This window comes from Aythya marila, assembly GCF_965140915.1.
Source record: "Aythya marila genome assembly, chromosome: 6".
Taxonomy (NCBI): Eukaryota; Metazoa; Chordata; class Aves; order Anseriformes; family Anatidae; genus Aythya; species Aythya marila.
Window position 1 is genome coordinate 11,994,053 of NC_139047.1, and position 26,805 is coordinate 12,020,857.

At 40.6% G+C, this 26,805-nt stretch overlaps 2 protein-coding genes across 4 annotated transcripts in view; one reads left to right on the plus strand and one right to left on the minus strand.

Moving 5' to 3' along the window:
* Nucleotides 1-3,349: 3,349 nt before the first annotated feature.
* On the minus strand, nt 3,350-12,530 carry SUMO1 (small ubiquitin like modifier 1). The gene is made up of 5 exons (XM_082764073.1): nt 12,417-12,530; nt 7,863-7,937; nt 6,659-6,736; nt 5,239-5,310; nt 3,350-4,223 (listed from the first exon to the last, which is right to left on the minus strand). Exons 1-5 carry the CDS (start codon nt 12,426-12,428, stop codon nt 4,155-4,157), a joined length of 306 nt encoding a protein of 101 aa, XP_082620199.1. The 5' UTR covers nt 12,429-12,530; the 3' UTR covers nt 3,350-4,154.
* Nucleotides 12,531-14,425: 1,895 nt separating this feature from the next.
* The window catches only part of NOP58 (NOP58 ribonucleoprotein), a 37,796-nt gene continuing 25,416 nt past the window's right edge, over nt 14,426-26,805 (plus strand). For all 3 annotated transcript variants that reach the window (XM_082764071.1, XM_082764072.1, XM_082764070.1), the window contains exons 1-9: nt 14,426-14,552; nt 17,192-17,268; nt 19,037-19,089; nt 20,915-21,039; nt 21,772-21,908; nt 23,026-23,090; nt 24,369-24,503; nt 25,354-25,499; nt 26,450-26,576. In XM_082764071.1, coding sequence (XP_082620197.1) covers nt 14,508-14,552; nt 17,192-17,268; nt 19,037-19,089; nt 20,915-21,039; nt 21,772-21,908; nt 23,026-23,090; nt 24,369-24,503; nt 25,354-25,499; nt 26,450-26,576 — 910 coding nt within the window. In that variant the 5' untranslated portion in view covers nt 14,426-14,507. The remainder of the gene's footprint in view (nt 14,553-17,191; nt 17,269-19,036; nt 19,090-20,914; nt 21,040-21,771; nt 21,909-23,025; nt 23,091-24,368; nt 24,504-25,353; nt 25,500-26,449; nt 26,577-26,805) is intronic.

Genomic DNA, 26,805 nt, shown 5'->3' on the forward strand with positions numbered 1-26,805 from the left:
TTGCAGGCAAAGAGCAGACCTGGAGCAGTGTCTGCAGTTCCCACAAGCACTGTTGACAGAAGCTACCAGCTCAAGATAGTTCTCATCCATGGGTTTTATTTTCAGCTGCTTGAAAGAGCTAGGCCAGAAAACAATACCAAAGAATAAATAAATGCTTGGTGCCAGGTGTTTGTCATTGCAGTGAGCTCTTTTAGTTGAAGCCTTCCAACTTGAAGGTTCCAACCTGATTCAAAAGACCAATGTTCCTTTACCAGACAAGTGCTATTCTCCTTCCCTAAGCTGTTTTCCCAAGCTGCAACTATAGTCTGTATAGACAAGAAATTAGACAAGTAAAAGCATCTGTTTTTAACAGCAACCAGAAATGAACCCAGACAGACCATGATAACCTTTACAACCTCTTGAGGTGTCAGAATACATTTCATTTATCATTTGCTGCTTCACTGTAGATTCTTCAGTTCACTTCAGTTTTAAGAAGAAAAAACAGAACTATCAGTTTACAAAAGGTATGAAGATCATAGTGCTGACTTTGGGAAGAAACACCCAAACCAATCAATTTGTTACTGTTTCAGAAGAGTTTTCGTTATCAACTATAAGACAAGCTGTAGCAAGCTAAGAACTTCATTGCAAGTTCACCTTATTTTCTGCTTCACTAATATTATCTAACAAAAAAATGACATTTATAGATTTAAATTGTATTGCCATTCCTGTAGAAAGTCTCCCATAGAGAACAGTAATCAATTTCTGAGATCTGTTTAAGCTGAAGTTGAACTTCACTTTAAATAAACACACATTAAGTATTGGTTCTAAAAGCAAAACAAAGCCAGTTTACTTCCAACTTGCACTGTTCCTACAGTTATCTGTATGGTGTCTCAGAAGCTTATCTTCTCATTTGAGAAAATTTACTTGTACAATAATTAAACAGTACATACAGAAGATGCCCAGCTCAGCACAGATACGTAAGTATTGTACTCTTAAAATAATTCTAATTCCAAGCAGGAAAAAAAAAAACACAAAACTACCTGTAGTATACAGTTGTAGTGCTTCTAAACATGTGGTTATTCAAAATTTGTGACAGACTTCAAGTGCCAGTATCGTTTGACATTATAACTGAAGTCCACTATCTGCAAGCATTTACAAGTTTAACTTCAAAATCTCATTTTGCTGAATTTAGATATACTTATATTTAAGAGAATAAACACTTTAAACATAGCAGCTTTAAGAACATCTTCATGGAACCTGATCTTTCACAGCACTTAGCAATACAGCTTCTATACAGCATAAAAGTGAACATTAAATATATAAACTTCACAATTAGAAATATTTAAAGCAAATATTAGCTTCTATATTCTAGTGCATAACAGACTTGGTGAATATTGTTTAATTCTCTGACAATCACTTGTTTCTAAAAGTAAAAAAAAAAAAAAAAAAAAAACACCAAGCAGAAGCAGTTATCAGCAGCTGAACTCAGTTCTTCTAATATCTAGGTAAGCACATAAATGAAGATCAAAGAAAATTTCAGGAGAAATAGTCTTTTCTTTATTTTTTCTGCAGCATATGAAGGCCAGTCTGACTTCCAGTCATGAGCTTCAAATCCATTAATTGTTTAGAAATAATCTGGACCATCTTTTCAGAAAGAAATTCTTTGAGAAGTACTACTTCTTCCAAAGAAGTGAAAAAACAGCCTTTGTACACTCAACTTCAAAATTCAGGTTTATTTCAATGTACAATTTCCAAACAATGAAGTTCCTTAAGAAAGGTACCAATGCATGAGTAGTTTGTGTATCTTCTCATTTTATATGGAGCTCTCAATATTAATCTGAGTCAGAGTACAGTATTCTTGTTATTTCTGTCCCATCAACAGTTCTAACTGTAAAGATGCTGCTTTAGACCAGCAGCTCTGCTCAAGTACTAGTTCCTCAAGGCTTGATAACTGGTCAGTAAGAGGTTAAATCAGTTTGCCACTGGTACCATATCCACTCTATGGAGACGTGTTTCAGGACAAGGTTATACAACAGAAGAAAAACTGAGCCTTGAGCTTCGTCCCACTGAAGCTGAAATAGCACTCTGCAGGAAATCCTCCTCCATAGTCTTAAGAAAGTGACAAGCAGTGCTTCAAAACTAGGAAGTTAATATGGAAAAGCATAAAAAACAGACTTGAAAGAGGAAAATGAACAGTAAGAACTGAAGAAAGCTGGTGCAGCAACAAAAGCACTGGCATCAAACCCAGTGGAAATGGATTCTGTTCTCATCTCCACTTTTGGTTTAAGTAAACCACTGTCCCCCCATGCCTGTTCCTAATTTGCAGAATGATAATGGGAATGAGCCTACTAACAAGATCATTACACAAATTTAAATTAAAAGATGATCTGATAGTGCTCAATAGGCTGTTTTGTTTCTGGTATCCCAAAGCAGGTATATTTAGTATTCTCAAAAAGCAATCAGAGATGATTCCAAAGAAGCTATGTTACTCTGCACCTCATAGTAGCAATTCTTTCTCATCTCCAAAATTGACTTACATAAAATACTTTGAAAAATCCCATATTCCGACATTCCTGACCAAAAAAAAATAATCTTTAAAAAATTTCTTCGTGCAACTATGGGTACAGAAGCATTACTAGATCAGAAATAGGACAAATCACCAGAATGAAAATTCATTTATAACTTCACAGCAAGTACCATAAAAACTTGATCATTCAAAACCTATCTGTAACTTCTTCCAAGTATGCCAGCACTAAAATGGGCCTTTATGAATGCCAAATTCATGTTAAATGAACTTTATTTAAAAACCAAGCCAGGAACAAGTCCCATCTATCTGCTGAAAAGCAGAAGCAGGGAGTGAAGAAATCTTCTCTATGCTGCCCTGCTTATAACCTTCTGAGCTTTCATTCCCCATTATAGGTTCTCTAACTATTTTGAACCTGCAACCAGCTAGTAGATAAGTGGACCCTCAGTGAGGCCTCATGTACCATATTCACACTTCTACATCATCCGTCACAGAGAATTTATTCAATGTTACCATAGTCATATGAAATGTAGACATAACAAACAGTCCTTGTATTTCCTTCCAAGTTGCCTTTTTCAGCCTAACCTTTGTGCATGAAGTGAAGCAGTACGTAACTATGTGAATATTCCCTAACAGGACAAGAAACAGCTAATAGTATGAGTCACTGGCAAACCAAGAACAGTTATTTTACTTGGGCAAGTAGAAAAAAGTAGATGTTTTTATATGAGGTATACTTACAGAGTGCAACTTTTTCTGCCTTCAGTGTAGAGGTACTAGAAAGGCATGCCCCAATCATCACTTTTTACATTTTTACTCATTTCCAAACATTTGAAAAGAAAATGCAAATTGTTTATAAAATTGTTTTTGTTGTTTATTTTAAATGAAGCTGGTACAGACAATGTCCATTCAAAACCCACGTCCCAGGCCAAAAGGTACAAACAAGAGTGTCAAAGTAACACCAGTTGTCTGCTGCGAACATCCTTGTATGAATACCTGCATGTACTAATTCCTATATGAAGTTAAAATGCTTCTGGGATCTTCCGACAAGATTTAAGAATCATTAGGGTTTTCAATTCTATGTCTTCAGCAAAGCCATCTCTGGAGCAACGTACAGATGACAACAGTTCTAGCTTTTCCATTTCCAACTCCGATCTTCTTCGTTGGGCCATCAGCGCAATTTAAGCAAAATAGCTCTGAGTTATGGATACAGAATTTCTCCACAGTTTAGTTCTGAAAAACTTCATCTCGCACTGAAAGTTATAGTCCAGGAGTGAAACAGTCACACATCAAAACTTCAGGGCAGATATGGAAGTCATTAAGAACACTCGCCCACCTGGCAGATCTTACAACCTTCGTGCCTGAAATGCACGAACCTAGTGAACGTACAAATGCATGTGTGTACATGTATTTCTAAAGGGGAGGGCAGGAGGGAAAAGGAGAGCAGGGTTGCAGCTGGATCACAAAAGTTCAGCACAATGAAAACAGAAACAATAGTGTATAATGAGCACGAGAATTCAAAATACCAGACGCTTGAAAATAAACTCCCAGAGATGGGGTGCCAGTTTCAATTCAGTGTTGAACACCACATTACAAAAGAACTATTATTTAAAAATAAAAAAGGATTAAGGGGAAAGAAAGCAAACAGAAGGATCTAAACTGTTGAGTGACCCCCCGTCTGTTCCTGATAAACTTCAATCACATCTTCCTCCTCCATCCCCAGCTGTGAGAACAGAAAAAAACAGCACAATTGTTATAAATCTGGTGCACTGAATTCAGAACAGGTCCTAGACAACCCATACAATGCTTTGTTCTGATGTCCCATCATAATTTGTCAGAAGACAAAGGGGTGATAATTTTTTTAATTAATATTTCACTATCCATCACTCAATTTTTATTTTATTTTTTTCCTTTAATCATAGACATCTCAGCACATCCCGAAGTCAAAGCAACAATCTTATCTGTGAAATCTAAATCTACTTGGGAAGCAGTACACATCAGCCTGGAAGCAGCTAGCTCTACTTTTCTCTTAACCCCTTCTTGGGTAATGGCTGCAGAAGAATGTAACCAACAGCATAGTGCAGTATGCATAGTACTGCATAGTAGCACCAGCTGTGTAGCCACGTGGCTTATCAACAGCACACTACTACAGCACAATACAGCTAAGACCTAAAGCTTGCAACTCAAAGCCTGTTTACAACTGTTCTTTTAAAGAAAATAACTTGTTGAATTTCACAGTGCACAAGTTTGACTAATTTGTTCCAGAAGCTCATTATTGTAACTCATTTTTTCTTCCTGCTTTATCATTACTATCGGTAGAAGTCACTGGACAGCAGAAGTAACCTATTTTCTGTTTACTTACACTTCCATCTAATAAATGTGAATTAAATACATGTTTGTTCCAAAGTCAGACTGAAGGTCTATCTCAACAATTTACCAGTTCCCTTAGTCTTTTTTCCTCTGTTAAGTAACTACACCTCCCTTCTGAGGGAATATTACACATGTAGGTCCAATTAAAGTTTTTTTCCTAATCCTTGTATCAACCTTTTTTATAGATTCTAATCAGACAAGTATAGTCAGACTACATTTGACTAAATGTAGTCTAAGAAGGTTGGCTGTATTTAAAGAAACATTTTCCATCAGATTAACAGGCTAGCAGAACAGATAGACTAACCAATTTTGTGTTTAGTTTCTCCAGTGAACTTGGTATATGCAACACTTTCTAGACAGAAACTCACCTCCTTGGGGGTATGATTATCAGTAATTCTCTGACCCTCGAAGAGAAACCTGAGTGAATTCATTGGAACACCCTAAAAAAAATGCACAAAAATCAATTGAAACTTGCACGTATTCATAAGAAAATGTTTTCAATAAAACCACCACACGTGAAAGCCAAAAAGGAAAGCATTAGATCCTGTTACAAAGGGAGCTCAGCTATTCTGTTACCCCCATGTAGACTGTAAAGTGACTCAAAGAGAATGACAGTGCTGAACTCGTGTTTATTCTGAAGTTGCACTGGAGTTCTAGCTCAGCAACTGAGAAGTTTCCTCAGCTTTGTTTTGTACAGTGCACCTGTATTAAAGCTGAATACCATACGTCAGTAAGTAAACTGAACACCTCACCTTTTCCTCTTCTTTCACTTACTTGATGAGCATAAACCCAAGTGAAATATGACCTGTTTTGGGCATTGATTACATCTCAAGTATTGCTTGCAAATTTTTAGGCATAACAATTCATAGGAAGGAAGGAGAAGCTCTTCACACTGCTCCAACAATCCCTCTTGGCCAATTTGGAAGAAACGTTTGTGGTCCCTCTAAGAGAAAGATTACTTGACAGCAAAAACAGCAACTCTCCAGAATCCAGCCCAGGAGACAGATTTATCTGTGTCTGTTGAAGCATGTATTTCTCGAAAGTAATCCGCACACATGCATTTCCATCAGTCAGTATGTCCTGCATGAATTTCCGGTATCTGTTTTCAAGTTCTTTGATGAATCCCAACTTTAAGAATTTGTATGTGGCTACAAGTATCTGGTGTTTAATCTTTTATTTTCTCCTCTAATGGGATAGCAAATCATATAGCAGCATGCAGATATCAGCATAAAAACACTGAAAATCTAAGATGAACAAGGTATTCCTACAGAATTGACAAGTTCAATTTGTATCAAAGTATTAAAATAAAAAAGTATTTCATACGATTATATCTGAATATAATCGTATATAATATATACAAAGTGAACTAAAACAGAAGTGCTCAAGGAAAGGCCACAAAAGGCATCTGTCCCCAAAGCTGGAGGCAAACTAGGCCAGGGCTGCTGGAAATAGCAGCAGTGAATCCACAATACCTGCCACAGAACCTGGAAGTGAAGTTACAGTTACTGCCCTGGAACAGTAGTTACCTACATCAACCATTAATATTGTGTATTTCTTCCGTTTTAGGGCATAATGGGCAGCATTAATTGATCACCGTATTAATGATAGTAACAGTGTCTAAGGCTGCCCTCATCTTAAGCTGCAGTCTTCCACAGCTTTAAGGGAATTTCATTCATTTGAATCAGGAAGATTTTAAAGTAACTATAAACTCCTGTCTAGGCATTTTAAAAGGTAACTTCTACACCTTCGGCTTAGCCATTATATATTCAGTATCATTGTTTCACAAACCTGTCTTTGACAGTACGATTCTTTGAGTTTCTTGAGGTGCGTTGTCATTTTCACCTTGAAGTGAATTTCACTGCTGTCCTAAGAACAGAAAAGAAAAAAGTTACTCTTTCTAGTAACTACGTATTTTATCTATAGTCATTTTAAGACCTTCATTGAGGAAAACTTACATAAAGCTAGCACTGAACAGTTTAACCATTCATTACACAATTTTAACTATCCCTGGGCATACCTCAGTGGCTAAGTCATCCTAGAGGTTCATATTATGCACTGAATTAATTACTTTCACAGGAAGTTCTATTTTAAAACAGGTGGCATAACATAACCTTCAGCTCACTACAGACATCTTTGAATTTAAAAGTACTAAATACCATACTTGTTTCAGTCTGTGCTCCCATCTTTAACCAGCTGATACTCGTAGAAAATCCAAACCTACATATGCAGGGGAATTCTGCTTTAAGATTCCAAAAGACAAGTTAAAACTTGCATTTCAAATATATGTGAAACCTTGATCAATTACAGCAATTATCCAGAAGTTAGGATACAGGCTGATTTGGCAACATAATACTAACCTAAAACAAAATCTTAGGTTTCATTACTCCTTAGTCCTTTCTACCAGCTATAAAGTATGAATAACTACGTCTGTCAAAATGGCCACAGATAAAACAGATGACAAAAGGCTTTGCACAAAAATCTCGTGGGTCACATTTAGCTTTTGAACGTGTTCTTGTCATTGCTGATTAAACCAGCAAGAAGTTACTTTATGTTAGCCCTACTCTATGTCGTCTGTCTCCAGTCAACAGCCTAGCAACCACACCAGTATTCTAACAAACAAAACTGAGTCGAATCAAATGATTTAGGGGTTCTTTGCAGAGAAGGAATTGCATTCAAGAAGTATCTGGACATCTACTCAAACAACTTCAATTCAGACTTCTGATTCACCACTTATTACCCACAAGCCTACCAACAGAATCTTCTTTCTATTCCTATCTAGGAGAGTTGACCTCACAGTTAGGGTACATGAACTCCAAAGACCTGAAACTAAGAGTATGCTAATACACATTGCCAGCAACTGGTAAATAGCTTTTTTTGGAGGTTGGAGGGGAAGATCAGCATTGGAGAACTGAAAGTATTAACTTCCATCTGTTCATTTCTATAACTCAGAAACTCACAGCATCTACCAAATGTCAGTTATGTAAACACTCACCTGCCCAATGACTTTGAGTTTAATGTATTCCCCCTCTTTCTTATCTCCTAAGTCCTCAGCTGAAGGCTTTGCTTCCTGAAAAAAAAAAAATCAAAAATCTGTAATCAAAATCCAACACTTATTTTCATTGGACAATATGATGGCTGCTGTATTAAATTCAAATTATTCAAGGTACTTCCTGTGTGTGTGAAAATAGTAGCATACAATTATGATAGGCTGTCTGCACGCAAGAAGTTAAAATGGAAGAAACACAAAGAACATAAGAAGGATCATTTGAAAAGATAACATGCAGAAATTGGAAATATGATTTTATACTAACTCCTAATCAAACAGTCAGAAAAAAATAGCAAACACACCAAGAGACTCAGATACTTGTCAAAAATGGACAGCACGAGTAAACAGAAAACACTTATGACACCGTATCAGCGTGAAGAGTGAACCGTGAAACATTTTTCCATCTAATCGCATCAACAGCAGTTACTGCTTTCAAAAGGATGGTGAGCTGCCTTTTCTCCTATGACAACAAGACATCAACTAATGGCATCCTTCTGGCATGTTTGTTACGAGATTAATTCTTAAATGTTAAAGTTGTACTTCTAAGAACTACAATGTTTTGATATCTTTCCAGGATAAGAATTAATTGTACAGGCAAGTTTGATTCAACAATTCAAGCACTAACGCTCTTCAACTTGGTTTAAGTGTTACGCTCTATAAGGCACGAATCAAGGACATCAAAGTTTTCATGTTCACTGTTGATAGATCAGACAAACCAAAAATCAGGCACTATTAACTGTATTCCTTGCCTGTCACTACATATTTTGGATGAGGCCTTTGGTTACATTCCATTACAACACAAAGGGATCTTACGCAGACACTGCCACAGATCCAGATGGTGCTTGATGAAAAACCTCCCAAGAAACAATGATATCCTGCTGATCGTATTTCAGATCTACCTTTTATATTCCATTGCTCATCACAGTAGACAAAATAAACAGAGTATGTACAAGTACCTAAAGCTTCTGTTTTCCTAAACTGGGGCTTTTTTGTTGAGTGTGTAGAAATATCATGAACACCACCTGGCCCGATTTTTTTTTTTTTTTTTTTTTTTAAATATCCACCTGGCACAACCTGGACTGCTGGGACTGATGTATTACTCTTCCAGCTCAAACAAAGAATTGACCTCAAGCCTTCAAGAAACTAAACACTCGCTCTCAGGTCTCCAAGCAAGTAATTTCTGAAGCATTGAAGGAGTCTTCAGCAGTAAACAACAACCAGGCTCCCCAAAGTTTTCCCTTTCTATCATATCTGAACTCTAATCTTGTGGGACTATTTTAAGGAATAAAGATATGCTGGCTTCCAGTCCTGACTCAGAGGAAAAAAAAAAAAACAAACAAAAAACAAGAACCTGAGACCTGTTTTGATAACTTGCACAGACAGCATTTTTACATGCACAATTACTAACCTCAAGGAATCAGAAAGATTCAGATCTCTACTGATGCAAAGTATGTAACAAATTGTCTCCTGTTTTTTGCTATCACTTGAAGAATTTATAAGAACATCTTGTCTTTTTACATGACATTTCCTATCAGTCACTTAGTTTACCTTTGCATAAGAACTGAATTGCGCAGCAGCATATTATCTTAACAGTAGAAGTATTTGTAATAGTTTATGCACTTCTACGCATTGTAACAGATTCACCCATTTAGCCCTCCCAAACACATCATCTTGTAGAAGGTATGACAAAATATCAGTACTACTATAACAGCATGTCTGGCCAATACAACTGGAAAGGAGGGATTTGTAAGATATTTGATCCCCACTCTCAGGGAAAGAAAACTTAAGTACTAAGAATTAATAGGGAAAGCTGCAAAACAGTAGAAAAAGTAGAGGGAATCAGAGTTCTGAAACACCACACTATAAAGGTGCTTGTTTAAAGCCCCAGAAACCTCTCACCCACAAAAAACAGGGCAGAGACAGAATTCCAGGAAAAGAGAAATTGGATAAAACCAATATTGACAAAAAAAGTCTGGTTTTTGAAAAACAAAAGGTTTGAAACCAGAGCACAACACCCATCAAAACTGAAACAGCTCCCTGCATTTTGTCAGTGCTAGCTCTACTGCCACTCAATGCCAAATGGTAAAGCCAGTAACAACAGCAACAAAAACAAACAAACAAAAAAACACTTAAGAACAAAGAAAACAAGGAGATAGCAAGTTACTAAACTACTACCATTGGCTAACAAAATCCTGGATAAACAATCCACAAGCCAACCTCCAGACTTTTACTCAAACTGTGAAAAAAACTAGTGTTTATTGGGGCATCATGAAATTTACATTAAATGAAAAATGGAGAAAAGCAGCACACAAACAGCACAGGAATACCACAATGCTAAGTTCTAACTTCACATTAGATCCCTAAAGTTTTAAAGGCTTTGTGCCACAGCTTAACCTAAGTAGCACAACATGAAGTACTATCTCACATTGCTATCAACACCAATCTCACGACCTTAAAACATCTGATGAAATTGGATGAAATGCACTGAGCGTGCCAGGTATTTGCTGTTGCAGCTATCAGAACCACAAAACAAGCATTGTAAAGTTGTAGGTTGCAGATTTCCTCCTCCAGTTTTCTGGAGTACTTAAACTTCAATGTCTAAGACTTACAAAGAACATACTCAGTATACTTTAGAACTCTTAAACTCGAAGATATAAAAGAAATAAGATTACAACACACTTCCTAACCAAGCAAATAAACTCTTGCATTTGTTACAGGAATGAGAAATTACATAGTGCTGTATTTGCTGTACATGAAAAGAAAAAATACCTGCATCTAGATTCAATTAGAGCAAGAACAGCCCAAGATTCTTCATAGCAGGGATTTTTTTTTCTCCTTTGCTGAGATCCCACCAAGCAACTATGTGTTTTTTGAAGTTTGTCCTTCTTAGAAGTACTTTTATCAAAAAAAGTTACTTTCCTATTGGAATCAAAGTAACTAAATCAAGTGCACTTCTTGATTTATACCTAAAAGGACAAGCCAAAATTACAACTAGGGACAAATGGTGTCATCTTAAGAACTGTCTTCCTTGGGGACCTGGAATTAACTATAAGCAATGAATAGTTGTAGGCAAACTGATTATTCCAGTGGTCTTGATAAACGAAGGAATAAGACCAACAGTTCTGCATTACTGTACATTTCATGGGTGCTTCAGAAGCTGTTTAGCTGTTGTTGCACAGTCCCCCCAACAATGTGATACAATATATGATAAGGTTTATCTTATCTCCAATAAATACATAAATAAGGGTCATTAACCAAAGCCCTTTAAGATAAGCACTCAAAAAGGACAACATATACAGTGAGTTTTATACGCTTCAAGTAGCTCCAGAGAGCAAACATGTATGTGTTATGTATGTGTTTTACCAGGACTGGGCTGGAGAAGGAATTACCTAATGGAAGCTATGTGTTAAAACATGCCTTAGCTCAGAGCACTAAACGCAGAGCACTTAACGCAGAGCAGTACAGAACGGGTCATGTGAAGACCAGCTTTCAAAATCTAGTTCAGAATTTACTATTTCTTCACATGCAGCCACTTTTGTGTATTTCACTACACAGGAAGTGCACCCTAATCAGTTTCAGCAACAAGCTGGGCTCATAGCAAAACACTCAGGGGGCAGAGACAGACAATAGCATCCTCACCCACAGAGCTGCACCAGGCTTGAAAGGCAGGGGCCAGGGGAAGAAAACCACTAGCAGGTAACAGCAGTGGTTTTTATTCATGGGTCACAACGTATCAAGGCTATTCTGCTAGGGAGACACAGTATATACTGTTTTGGATACTTTTAATTTCCTGCCTGGCACTAGAACTATTCCAGACTTCACAGCATTGCAGAAAACATTTGTAGACACTGACATTGATTTTTCCAAATCCAAACTGTCACAGAAAGATTAAAAAAACACTGCCATCTGAAAGCAATAGAAGAGATCAAGTGCAACAGAACACAAAACTCAATGCTGTTTTAACTTTCCACCAGCAGGTCACATAGCCTAAAGCCACAGATACAGCAAAGGGCTGTGCGTGCACCGTGCCGAGCGAGGCGGGAGCTCGCTGTACGAGCAACTCTTCGCGCCCCTGCCTGGGAAGCAACACTGCGAGGTACGAGAACAGAGAGCAGGGTCCCGGTGGGGTTTGATGTGGGCGATGCCGAGCGGGGAAGGTTTGGGTTCTTCCCCTTCCTTTTCCGCTCCCCAGGCAAACGGAGCAGCTGGCAGGCCGGGCCAGCTCCAGGGAGCAGCGCCCTGCCGCACGGCCGGGAAGCGGAAAGCGAAAGGAAGCGGCTGCTCCGCATCGCGGCCCCGCTGCCGGGACTGCCCCGGCCCCATCCGAGGAGCAGACCGAGGGCGGAGCGCGGGGCGCCCCCTCTGGAGCCCTCCCGGCCCCGCGGCCCGCAGGGGGCGGCCGGGCAGCTCCTCCGCCGCCCCCCGGGGCCGCACAGCCCCCCGCCGCCGCTCCTTCCCCTCCGCCTGGGGCTCCCCGGGCCGGGCCGGGGGCGGCCGTACCTGGTCAGACATGGCTCGGCCCCGGGGCGTGCGGCAGGCTCGGCTGGGCCGCTGCAGGCGCTCGGCTCCTTTCTCTGCCCGCAGCGCAAACACAGGCCGCGGCGCGGGCGGGATTTCCTGTGCGCCTGAGCTCACTTCCCGCACGGCCGCCCCACGGCTCCTCCCCGCCCGCCGCCCACGAAAGCCCCCCCGAGCCCCGCCGGCCTCCCCCGGGCGGCTCACGGCCCTCCGGGGCCGGTGGCGGGGAGGGGAGGGCTTCGCTCCACCGGCCGGCCCGAAAAAAAGGCAGGAAAAGGGTAATGGAACTGTAAAATAGCTCCGCAGAAAGAGGAGATGCGTGACCGCTAGGTAGGTTAGCTTTTTTTCGCTGGGCAGAGCACATCGAGCCACATGGCCTTCAACTTCCATTTACTGGGTTCTTCTGTAACAGCAGCCACTGGAGCAGCTGCACTTTGTTTCAGCGCTGCTGTGCCTCCCTGACTGAAAGACATGCTGCAAGTGTGACAGCGTCAGGAGATGCACCTTTGTTAGCCAGTGAAGCACTACGCAATGTTTAAACTTGTGTGAATTAATTTTAAGTAGAACTACTAAACTCAATCAGAAATAAGAAAAAAAAGTCAGAAAACACACACTATACAAAGTTATAAAATTAAGATGACTTCTCTCTACAGCCTAGCAGGCAGGAAAGCCAAATTTGTTAATACTACGCCAAGCTGACAGTAAAAGCAAATTATGAGTTCAAAAACACTATAGAAACCAACAAAGCAAACCATTTAAGGGCTTTAAAACAACATACAGTACTAAGAGAATTGAAAAGGACATACTTAATATTACTATAAACATGGTTGCTACTCACAAATGAAGCCAGGTTTAAAAGCAGAAGAGTGGCCTTACAGTGATATCACTACAGCCTCAGACACTATCATGAAACTTAAGCATAATTCTTAGATTTACTTGTTGTTCCATACAGTACAGTCAGTAATAACAACTAAAGCTCCCATGACCTGGGGTTCAGTTACCTATCCCTATACGTAACGTAAAAGCACAACAATGAAATCTGCATACATGCTAAGTACCCGCAATGCTGACTCTCTGCCCCTTCTTACTCACTGTGGTTACAGATATGTTACGTCCCCAGGGTACAAACCGTATTGGTGCAGTACCTGCAAAACTGGTCTCTGTTCAGCCCATAAGACACAGGCATGTTAACAGAATTCATAGTTTCATTTTTTAGCAACCTAAACACAACAGAGAACACGTTTAAAAATAAAAATAACACTTAAAAACAAACAAACAAAAACTACCTAAGTCCCTTCCCCAAAAAACCCAAAGCCCTTCTTGCTCCTACAGCCACCACCAAGCCTGCATTATTTCTTTCCTTTAATAACCTCGCTTAATTCTCAGGTGTAGTATCACTTCTCTAATTTCTCTCATTTGTAACTAATGTCAAACAGCTGAAATCAATTATCATTTGCCTCTAGTAATTCAGATGGGAGTTTAACTTCCTTCTCCACAGCTGTGCATGCAGTTCAAGAGGCAAGTGGTGTAGTATTTTTAAACCCATTGGCCTACCTATGCTGCACAAAGGCTCTCCGGTCTGTCGAAAACAGCTTTCCTAAAGCTGACCTTCAACCTACAACTGATCTGTAATCTCGTAATAGCAGCGCAGGTGCTTGGGAGGGGTTAGTGCTGGTAAAAAGGATGAATACCATGTTCTAAGGGCCTCCCTGAGCCAGCAGTACTGAAGCAGTGCTTTAGAAGTAGAGAGAACCTGGAAATTGCCCTTTTAGCTGAATGCCACCTCTGTGGTAACGAGTTCCTGGACGTGGTTTGGTTACAGCGCCTACAGGGCCCGCTGCCGGCGCTCCGCAGCCGCTAGGGGGCAGCGGCGCCGCGCGCGCTCCCGCCCGCCACGTGTCTCGCGGGCGCGCGCGGCGCTTCCCCCGCCGGCGGGAGCGGTTCCGGCGGGGCCGCTGCCCCCGCCCCGCCTCGCCCCGCCCCTTCCGCCGCGCTCCCGCTCAGGCCGCGGTTCGGGCCCGCGCTGCTCGCGCACGTGGCCGCGCCGCCAGTAGCCAGCCGGCAGCCGGCAGCATGCTGGTGCTGTTCGAGACCGCCGCCGGGTACGCCATCTTCAAGGTGCGGGCAGCTGCCGGGGGGCGAGCCGCGGGCGGGGTCCTGCGCCCAGACGGGAGGGGTCGGGGGCGGCCGTGCGGCCCGGCCTGGCTCGGCTCGGCTCGGCCACCCGCGTGGCCACGCGGGAGAACGGCGGAGCGGGCGGCGAAGGGGCCGTGGGTTGGGGCGTATGAGGAGCAGCTGAGGTCCCTTGGTGTGCTCAGCCCCGAGCAGAGCAGGCTGAGGGGAGGCCTCATGGCGGCCTGCAGCTCCCTCACGAGGGGAGCGGAGGGGCAGGCGCTGAGCTCTGCTCTCTGGGGACAGCGACAGGACCCGAGGGGACGGCATGGAGCTGGGACAGGGGAGGGTCAGGCTGGGGGTTAGGGAAAGGTTCTGCGTCCAGAGGGCGGTTGGGCACTGGGACAGGCTCCTCAGGGCCGTGGTCACGGCATTGAGACTGCTGGAGCTCAAGGAGTGCTTGGACAACTCTCTTAGACACATGGTCAGATTTCTGTTTGGTCCTGTGTGGAGCCAGGAGCTGGACTCAGTGACACTTCTGAGCCCCTTCCAACTTGGGATGTTTTGTGGTTCTTTTCTGTGACTTTACAGGAGGGGCTGAAAACAGCCCGTATTATAATCAGTGAAGCCAAAGTCGGCATAAAGCAATGGTAAGAGGAGAGAGATGCGCAAAGAGAAATGCAGAAGTTCTGCAGAAGTGCTGCAGTAGCAGACGGGTGCAGATGTCAGCAGCTGGGGCATGGTGCCTGGCTGTGGTGCGTGTGCGAGGCAGCTAGAGGGCACCAGGCAGCAAGCAGCAGAGTTCACAAGCAGGCTTTAAACACTTCCTGTCTGAGAGAGCGGACTGCAAATGGTACCTAGCTTAGATAGCGATAGAGCTGGGAACCGTCTGCTGGATCTGAGCATACACAGTATTTTATTAAAATACATGTTTTGAGACAGGCGTTGTTTTTCCATTCTCGTTCTGTTTGCAGTGCTAATGCCAGATATGGAGAGTCATAGCCACACTGCAGGTCTGCAGGGCAGCGAGAGCTCTCTTTTCTGAGACACAGTAGTTGCAAATTTATGTAGTTATATTTGTACATCCATCCTCTATCAAAGTATTCCCTGTAGAGTTTAGCTTCAGTTTGCATTTTTCGTTTTTAAAGCAGCCTCTAGAGATAGTTGCTGCTGCTGTTTTGTTTACTTTTTAATTATTTGAGGGCTGGATGGAATTTGGGCTTCTGAAACTCTAGAAATAGTTGTGGTCGCCCACTCCCATTTTCAGCAGTACCCACAGGTATCCATAGCTAGCATAACTGCTCTACCTTTATGTTTTGGTGGTCAAGTGCTGTTTTCCTCTCAAAACAGGGTAGGTCTCAGCTATTCTGTCATTGGTGTTGCTCCTATCGAAGAAACAAAGAGTCTAAAGAGAAAGGGAAAATGGTATAACCATGTTGTGGATCTCAGAGGGCTCTTCCCAATGAGTCTTGCTATCATGTGGTGCATAAAATGTCTGTAGGCAGCCATAATTTTTATATGCTAGCAACCTCAGTTTAGCAGCTTATATATATTTTTCTCTGTGTGTCCACGTCTGTTCATAGAAGGTGACAATTCGGTCATCTTCGGGATAGAAAGGACAAACTGTAGCAAGGAGTCAACAGGCTGGGCAAAGGAAGATTTGCCCAAAGGGCTTTTAGTGCTTCAGTGTCCTGTGAGAGATGAGTTACTGTGTTTACTTGCTCAACTACTAATTCAGTTTAAAAAATATGGTTTTCTTTGATCTGTGTTCAAAAATCTGCAAGGGAGCAGAATCTTGTAATCCCTGGAAGGATTTTTTGCACTGCACTTAATCAAATTGCAGTTGTGTTGGATCTAAGTTGCAGCAACAAAACCACAATATTTTTGACTGAGGTATTAAAGAACATAATGTTGTAAGGATCTTGCCCATGTTGTTCCCCTGAGCACTTTTCTAGGAATTTGCAGTACACTTGGCATTTTATGAAATGTGTGTAGGATCTAGGACTGTAATTGTTATTCTCCTGCTGTTTAATAGACTGAAAGGAGATCCCCTTTGACCAGAGCTGGGATTAAGCCATTGCAGCCTCTTAAGTAAATTTTGGCTCATTTGATTACTGAGCTGTGGTGAAAAAGTCATCTATCTAGAGACATCCCTCTTTCTTCCTTGAGTTAGCTCAAATTCATGACAATAACTTGTGGGATCACTCCTTCCTGTGAGGTGTCCCAGACATGTTTGTATTTTCCCAGAGCAGAGGCAGGTTTGGTTTTGGGTCACTGGGGTTGTGAATGAGTCTTGTAGGTGGTAGAGCAATCCTGGTTTTGATAAACAAGGAGAGGGCTTTGCTTTGATGGTGCGGGTTCAGAAGAACCCAGCCATTATTGAGCAACTTCTGTAATGCAGTTGAAAGTAAATTCAATGCTGTAAATATTGTTGTATGCTGGATGGAATTATAAAGGTAAAGTTGCTGAGAGAGAATGGTGAAACTGGAAATCATGGTTGAATTAACTGAATCTGTTGAATTAACTTCCAGCAGTTGGGTATGCTATAAATCTGTTTCAGGTCTTCTGTGCTGAATGCAGGTCTGAAAATTGTTCAGAAGTGCTTTAAATATAACTGTGTTGTTTTGTTTTTGTTTTGTCTACAGGTTCTTAATGAGAAAAAGCTCCAAGAAGTTGACAGTTTATGGAAAGAATTTGAAACTCCTGAAAAAGCAAACAAAATGTAAGCAGCCTTATGTGGGGGTGGCAGCTTAGCTTTTGGAAGGACGCGACTGCCTGTGTAGTTCTGCATATCTGAGGTTCATAAAGAAGTATTGATTTTCATTTTTCAGTATTTTAAAACTTAAAAGGTGTGAGCAACAGTAATGTGAAATTAGATACTGAGACAAACTTTAGGTGCAATATCAGAGTGAGTGAAAGAAACATATATTTGTTTTTCAACTTGCAGTGTAATTTAGCCGCAGAAGCTATTACTATATATCACTGAAGCAAAAAGCTAAACAGTATTGTGGGGCGATTTGAATGTTTTGACAAGAATATGTGAGTTTGTAATGCTGAAACTGGCTGAAATAAGGTTTTTGTGCTCACAGGAAATTATTGAAATAAATAAAAAAAAAGGTTTAATCCATCTGAAACTAATAGCATGTGAATCCTGTAAATTGAGGGTTAGTCTTGTTGCCAATACCATCAGTGACTGTTAGTGCCGCTGAGCAGCTGCACGGGGGGTTGCGGTGTGTGGTGACCAAGCTGGCCTTTCTAGCAAATCATTCTGAGATTGGGAACAATGGTGAATTCCTGCCAAGTCCGTATAGGGTGTTTTTACTGGAAAACTTCTAACCAGCTCTGGTTAGAACAGATACCTCTGAACAAGCTATGCCTTGCGTTTCAGATTTACCCTGCTCTGGAGGAGTATTTAGAGGAGAGGACAGAATATCCCACATCCGTCAGTTTGTAGTGTTGTTAGTCTTGTCTTGGAAACATCATCTTGGCCCCTTGCTAGAGAGGATGTGGCTTCTAATGGATCTGTGCTCCGATTCAGTATTTCCGATCCTGTATTTCGTGTGTTTATGAAAAGGCACCAAAATAAGCCTGGAGCTTTTGTTGGGCTTGAGTTCTTAGCTGTAGCATTCAGCTTTATCTGTGACCTTGCTGCTTTTGCAGATACTTGACTCACAAAGAGCAGTGGTTAATCAGAACTGGATTAGTCAAATGCCTGTCCCTGACAAGGAATTTACTGGATTGTGATAGCTTCTTAACCTTAGCTCTAGGTATCAACACCACAGATTATGTGAGGGGGAGAAGGAACTTGAGCCTAAGGAGCTGGCACAGTGTATTTAAACGCCGTTCATATGATTTTGGCTCCAGTCAGCAGTTTGGGCATGAAAGAATTTTCTGTTTGCTAGTTGTTTGTTTTAAGCTCAACTCAAAACTTGTGTTCTAACATATAATTAATTACAAGGGAGGATTTGAGGATTCACGGGCAATGCATGAGTTCAATTTTAATGTCTTTGAAAGTGTATTTGGTCGAAAAACAAGTTAAATCTGGGCTGCTCGCAGAGGCAGAAGGTTCCCTTTTGAAGATGAGTGGGAAGATAGTATCATCAGTCAGCAGTGACACCTACTTAATCAGGGTGCTGCTGTCTTGAAAATCAGATGGTTGGTATCTGTCCTTAATTATGAACTACAAATGAAAAAGTGGCTTAGGTTTTCTGATTGTGTTCATCTTAAATAGAAATACTAAATCAAAATTCCTCCTTGAAAACAAGCTTATGGGACGCAGCTGAAAAGTTACATCAGGTTTGGAGTTAATCAGCAGGTTTTGCTCTCCATTGCTCTCCCTCCTTTTTTGAGGGTCTGGATATTGATTTCTTGTTCTTTTACAGTTCCTGTCTTGTCTGTAAGACTGCAGTAGTGGTGACAGGAGAAAAAAAGTTAATTCTAGCATTTCTTTTATGTACATTTGTTTACACGTGTATTTTTTTCTTCTGTAGAGTAAAGCTGAAACACTTTGAGAAGTTTCAGGACACAACAGAAGCTCTTGCTGGTAAGTGAGAGTTAATGCTGTTCTTACCAAAACCAAACCCACCACACTAGTTCATTCATTACTTGCCTCTGTTCTTGCTCTGTTTTTCCTTTGCTTAGTTTTTAGTTTATACTTTTTTTTTTTTCCAAAGGCAACTGTTTTTGTTGTTTTGATGTCATCCACTCAGTCTGTAGTGTAGCAGAGACATAATGAAGTTTGTTTTTTTTATTACCATTATTGCCCAAGTAGTTTCCTGATGAGCATCATGTAGAAGTTGGACTGATGTATGTAGTCTGTTGTCAATGATGGATTCTTGTTGGAACTGAATGTAAGTGATACGAGTCAACATTTCGTCACTACCACTGAGACAACAGACAGATATCAGAGTACATATATTACAAATGCTCTTGTTTTATGGACATGTTGTGCCTGTTTTTTTCTTGCAAAAAATGCTTGTATTGCACTTTAATGAATTTCAGCAGTTTATTGAATATAAGGCCTTCACTTTTTTTACTCTTTAAGCACTCAAATAACTTGACACTGCAGACTGGTTTGAACACAAATGATAAAAGAGCCAGCTAATCGTTCAGGGATGGCATGATTATTACTGCTGAATTCACTGTTACTGTATGACTTCTGTAAGTGTATGTTTAACATCACACTATCAAAGAAAGGATCTTCATATTCAGATGTAGCAGGGATAGCTTATGATGGAAGGTAAGGAAGCAGTTTAAAAATGGAGATGCTATACACACAAGTAAAATGGCTGAGATTGAAGCTGCTGTATGTTTTTCTCTACCTGGCATGTTTTTTTGGAATATGTTGCTTTTTCTTAGTTTTAGGTTCAGATCGTGTAGTCAGGATTTAAAAAAAAAAAAAAAAAAAGAAAAGTAAAACTGAAGTGAAGTAGTAGAGTTTGTGGTTTATTTGGGAAAGGGGGGAGATTACTCAGACTACTTATGTCACATTTATTTTGAAGGGAAAATGATCTGCTTGTTTTAACTGGCTTAGGAATTATTGGTTAGCTTGAAAGCTTCATGACTTACCTCCATTATAGAACGGATGAGAGGAAGGAGGAATCTGAACACAGCACTTAGATTTTTACCCTTACATTTCATTAAGGTTCTGGAAGTCAAGAATCATTGGCTTCTGCTATATATACTATGGTGAAGATGTTACATCAATCACAATTCAGTGGAGCACAAAGCTGACCTGCAGAGAGAGTTGTATAAGTGCCATCTTAAAATACATTGTGTGGGATTGTAAAGCTTTTACAGATCTATTAATACTTGAGTACAAAAAAGTCCCTTTAAAACTCTTTAGTCTGCATGGTGTGTATTAAAAGGGTCTGTGTCTGACTTCCCAGTCAGTGTGCTTGGCGTTGTTCTTCGTTGGACATTGATGGATGGTTATCATCATCAGAGGATGCAAATAAGCTGTTACTCAATTTAAGTTATTGTGGCGGTGGATTAAGGGACCTGGAAAATGGTTGGTTAATTAAATCACACACAAAATGTTCTTTTAAAACCTTGCTTTCTGAAATGTGAAACCTATAGCTAAAGTATACAATGTACATATAAAATTCCTTAAAATTGAAAGAACTAAAACTGAAAGGACATGGAGAAAGGTGAGGCAACTGGGAGAAGGGTTCTTGATTTGGGCCTTCAAAAGGGCAAGGATACAATTTTCTTCTGTTGATTTTAGCTATTTCATGGTAAAGTAGTACTGCAACTCAGACTAGAGCTATGGTGGGCAGTCAAAATAAAAGCACTAAGCTAGAGGTCCTATTGTTACAGGTTTTAGGAGGGGAAAGAAACTACATCTTTGGTCTTCTCTTTTTCTACAGCATCCACAGCTCTTGTAGAAGGCAAGCTCAGCAAGAACTTGAAGAAAATTCTGAAGAAGATAGTGGCAAAAGATGCTCATGAACAGTTGGCTGTAGCAGATGCCAAACTTGGGGGTGTCATAAAGGTGATAAATGACTGCCATTTTTCTTTTGTCTCATGCTACTGAAATCTTACAGACAGATTCCAGAGATTTTAAAGTTGTTAATAATGGAACATGTTGCTGATGTTTTGTTTGTGATATGGAAGATAGCTAATCCTTGTGATCAAACGTGTCCTTCAGTTCCTGTCTACCAGAGGAAGGAAGAAGTACAGTAGAGGTGGTCTGCTTTCTCTGCTATCTCTTAGGTGTCAAATCCTAGATTCCTGTCTTGTGTTTGAATGTTGCCTGTTCCAAAGACTTTTATTCTGACCCTGTTCTCATCATGTCTTAGGAGATTGGTGTAGGATGCAAAAGGAGTAGGATTCCATGTTGAAGTGAATATTGCCAAGGACAGTGAAATAATTACTCAGTTTTGTGCTCTGAAAAAGATCCCAAAACCTAAAAATCTGAACACTCTATCTTTGAATTTTCTCTCTGTAGCCAAACTCTTAATAAACTGCAAAATCTTTGGTCTTCATTTCCGGTGTCTACGTAACAGAGCCTTAACTGTAAATTTCCCCTTCAAACTGTGTGATTGTTACAGTGTAGAGAACTGAGAGTATCACTGCCTTGAGCATCAGAGAAGACTGGACCTGTTGAGTGACCATAGGATGGGAGTGGGAAAGCTGATTTTACTAAGATAAGGCTACTGGAAGAAGGACTTTAGAGGAATGCAGTTGTCATCGTTGACTTGGATCATTAATTTCTACTCTGCAGGACAAGTTGAATTTGAGTTGTATACACAGCCCAATGGTTACAGAGCTGATGAGAGGAATCCGTTCACAGATTGAAGGGCTTATTACAGGCCTTCCTTCTCGAGAGATGGCAGCGATGTGTCTGGGTCTCGCACACAGGTGAGTTCCTAGAACACCTTTATTTCGTCCCATGTTTTCTCCACTCCTTTGTCCTTAGCCATGTTATACTTGAAGTGTCTGAGTGCATGGCATGGCCTAATATTCACTCTAAGTCACTATGCCTTTGTATCTGGAGTCTTGTTTTATAAAGATTTGTACTCACACTCTAAGGAAACCCATTAACCTCACCCAAAGTCAGTTGATAGCTTCCTTTTGCTTGTTGTTTACTATAGGATTTTGTTTGAAATGTCTCTGTAGCAGTTTCAACCATTAAAACAAGCCATGTATGGTTTGTTTAAAACTCTGCTGCCACTTAGAGACAGGAAGAATGTGATTTGCTAATTTACACTGTCATATATACGTTATATAATGTCTTTCCCCTCTCTGCATCGTTATCTTGTTAGGATTAGTGGAGAATTAGTTAAATACAGAACTGTTGGATCAGCACAGGGTCAAACATTCATGAGTAGCTTTTAATATTCTTACATGTTTTGGTGTAGCTAATTCTTTAAGAATGGATTTTTTGCTGTTAGGATGCCTTGAAAATAGTCATTAATATTGAAAAAGTACTTTGAAGATGGAAGTCCTCAGTGTTATCATGCTTCAGTAGTATACTGAAAACTTTTAAACATACATGGAAAGCCAAATGCAAATAGGCTTTTCCAAACAGTGAGAATCTATCTGTTCTAGCAAGTTTCTTCTCTTACTAGCATTGCTGGTATTTGCTGCTGGGTCAGTAGCATTTTGTGGATCACCTCCAACCACTGCAGAACCAGAAGTGCTGTTGACAGATAGCTTTTGTGGGGAACCATGCAGAAAGAAACCGACATCAGGAAATAACCTGCCTTAGTGTTGGCGTTCACTGGTGCATGTGGTAAAGATAGCCTTAGCTTTCCCTTTCAACTTGTTTGTAGCATGTGTGCATGTACAGATGTCACAGCTGTTGTGAAAGCATGTGTCAGCTGGACTTCGCCATTGGTCACAGGTGAGAGTGGTCAGTGGGATAAAATTGAATGAATGTACGGGCAGCCATACTCCTGTAAAATAGGAACAAGCAGGGCATGCTTTGTGGTGGGATGTCAGGAGGCTGATGAAACTGTACTTTTGTCTTCCCCAGCCTTTCCCGATACAAGTTGAAATTCAGCCCAGACAAAGTAGATACCATGATCGTCCAGGCAATTTGTAAGTATATTTACAGCTTAAATTATTCATGGATTCAGCTTAAGATAGCTGACTTCTTTACAATGGTTACAGAAAAGTATTGCTGTCAATTTCCTCCTAGCATTTGTCAGTAAATTGGGTAATTGTGTTCAGCTAGGCTTAAGGTTTGTTTCCTTAATAGGGTTTGCCACAAGCAGAGACACTGTTAGGGTGATACAGTAAACTGATGTCCATTTTCTTAGCATGGAGATTAGCAGGCAGTGTTCAGCCCTCTGAGGACTTTGCTTTCCAACATGCCTTGCCTCTGAGTAATTTTGGGAGAGTGTCAGGGCCCCACAGTCAGAATTTCTTGAGTCTTCATTTTGGTGGTAGCTTGCATAGAGGGTAATGTGGAGACACTCTTACGTTAGATATATAAAAAACAAAACAAAACACTGCAGTATTTAATGCTGTATTTCATGTCCTTGATTTCGTAATGGAAAAGACTGAAATCCTAAACACAGTTAGGAAAGCCTATTCCTCATTTTACCTTGACATCAACATTGTGATCAGCATACTTGCTGTGAGGTAGTAGTGAGGAATCCTGTTTGGAATATTAATTCCCAGACTGTTGTCAATGATGAAACATAGTTAAGCTGAAAGTAATGATTTAATTCAGCTCCTTCGTCACTACCACTGAGACAACAGATGGGAATGTTGGTATTATGTTAGCGGGAAATATTTTAGCCTCAGGGCTCTGTAGCAATATATGCTGTGGGTGTTACACTGATGTCGTAAATCCAGTTATCGGTCATACCTGGTAACTGGTGAGCCCGTTGGATTTGTTGGATATATTTATAAAGGCAATTAAAGGGCTTATTACAGTCAAGTAACTGAATACAAGATCAGTTTCTTACAATTATAGGCTTTTTCTATAAAGTTTATTAGATGGATGATTTTTGCATCAGTCTTGTGTGGGTGGCACTAAGAGGAAAAGTCACGCTAGCTCCTGCCCTCCTTCCGGGAGAATGTGCTTTACAGCTGTTGCAGGAGTCTGTTGTCCAAGATGGTCCCAGTGATGAAACTTCCAGGCTGCACTCAGGGGAATTCTAATATTTCTACAATATTGTGCCTAAGATTATGCAGCTCTGAAGAGTTAGGACTTCTAACGTACTGCAGCTTGTGTTTCATTCCAGAAAGTCTTCATAAGGATAAAATACTTTTGTTACTGCCCTTTACATTATTTAAATTTGTTGATATAAGAGTTTTCCATGTTTAGATTACATTCAAGTAATAGAAGTCCATTCTTCTTTCTCTTAGCACTTCTTGATGACTTGGACAAAGAACTGAATAACTATATTATGCGCTGTAGGGAATGGTATGGTTGGCACTTCCCTGAGCTGGGTAAAATCATCACAGATAACCTAACGTACTGTAAATGTGTGCGGAAAGTGGGTAAGTAATAAGGAGGCATGAGCCTGAAGTATGTTTCATGTTAGTATACAATGCATTATGACAGGGATTTGTAGACCAGCCGCTCGCTCATCCAGCGAGTCATGATCACATACACAATCCTGCTATCAAGAACTGGGCTGGTAGAAAAGTAGCATATGCTGTCTGTATCTTGATGCAACTTAGAATTCTGAAGCTTAATAGAAAATCAGTAGCAAATGACCAGCCAGTTTTTCATGGACCACCAATTCTTACAGTCACAATTAGCACATCATTTTGGAAATTAGCTGCCAAATACTGATGTCAAGAGAGTCACTACCTCTTTGTGGCTGTTCTCTGAGACTACAGCTGCTATATTTTTTCATTATAACAGAAAGAATAGTGAATACATTATTTCGGACCCTCACTTTTCCTCTTAGGCATGTATGTTGCATAAATTTTTCTTTTAATAAGAATTTTGCAGTTAAGAGAAAAACTTGTGGTTTTAAGGGAACTTTTTTTTTCTGATTGTAGGAAGAATTACTTAGGCCTGGTGAGTTGTAAATGACTGCTTGCTTCCTGGTATTCTTCCTTTGTTAATCTTGACTGAAAATTTTGCAGCCATCAGCTACTGAAAAGGTGAAGTGTTTAGTGTCACAAAACAAAGTCTTTTTTTCTAGTTCCAAATTTAATCTTTCTAACCATTCTCAGATAGTATAAACAGAGTCTGAGCATTAGCACGTTTTGGGACTTTAGAATAAGATGATGGCAGACTTGACTCACTGTTATTTTGGCCTTTTATCTTTGTCTCTGTTCTTTTTGTACTTGTTCATCTTGCCCCCAGTGCAAACATGCTTTCATTTGTCCCCTGCAGGAGACAGAAGAAACTTTGCCTCCTCTGATGTTTCTGACATCCTACCAGAGGAGATCGAAGAGGATGTGAAAGCTGCTGCTGAGATTTCCATGGGGACAGAAGTATCAGAAGAAGATATAAACAACATAATCCATCTCTGTGATCAGGTATGTGCATGTATGTGAGTAGCAGTAGGAACTCGATGTTAGTTAACAATATTAGAGCCTCTTCTGCCAAGGAGAGATTTTCCCAGGCCTTTCTAATACAGTTATGATGGCAGTGATGATTCCTATATTGTTGCTTTCCTGATGTACAAACATGAGGGTGCACAGTCACTACCTCATCTGAGCCATCTCAGACTGCTGGTACCTGCATGAAGTCTTCTGAACGTGGTAGTCTTACTTTTGAGTGGGATTTTGATGTCAGCGTTTTTTGTAAGCCCTTGGAAGAATGGTAACGTACAGCCTCTTTCTAACCTGTCAGTTTTGAAGTTAAGTCATAAACCCTGGGTTAAAAGCAGAACACTGAAGTCCAAAAAGAATTAAGAGCCCTATCCTGCTTTCATTTGTACTGCCTGTGAATTCCTTCTGACTTCAGTGGTGCCAATTGTGACTTTACCAGGGAGTGGCAGGGTTAGGAGTAGTGAGTTCCTGTTCTTGGTCTACACTGGGCTGCTTTTTTGTGTGTTCTAACTGTGTGTATTTGTATAGGAGAAGTACAGAGCATTTATCCTATTTCAAGAGAATGGTGGCAAAGATTTATGTGAAAACTAAATGTTCCAAAGGTTTTGTCCTAAAGAAAATGTCCTTACTAAGAATTCTTGTTCTGCTTCGCTGTCTTTGGCATGTTGTCAGCTGCTTTGTCAGGAGCTTTGCTGAGAAAATAAGTTGTATAGAGGAATGAGCAATACTGATCCAATGTACTTCGTGGACAGAGCTCTGCTCTGGGAATATGCCCTATATAAAGCTTTCTATTACTGTGGTTCTTGTCTGTCTGCAGTTTGCGCCATTAGCCTCATTGGTTAGAATTCTCAGCACTTCTTCTTTCAATACATTTACCTCTTAGATTTGTCTGTCAGCTAATACTGATTCCTGTAACCAACCTCTGTCTTTGCCAGGTGATTGAAATCTCCGAGTATCGGACACAGCTGTATGACTACCTGAAGAACAGAATGATGGCCATCGCTCCTAATCTCACTGTCATGGTGGGTGAACTGGTTGGAGCAAGGCTAATTGCTCACGCAGGTGGGTCATACTGGCTTAGCTGACCTAATCAGAGGTTTTCTTTGAGGAGCTTGTCAGCTAAAAGCATTATGCAAGGCCCTGATGAGCACCTCTTGTTAAAAGGAACGTGGTTCTTGAGGAGTCTTGAGAATACCAGCATGAACTTGGTTTGGTAGTAGTCTGTGATGATGTAGTTCTTGGTTGGCCTGAGTTCTCTTTGGAATATGAGGGCAACTTAAGTCACTACCTC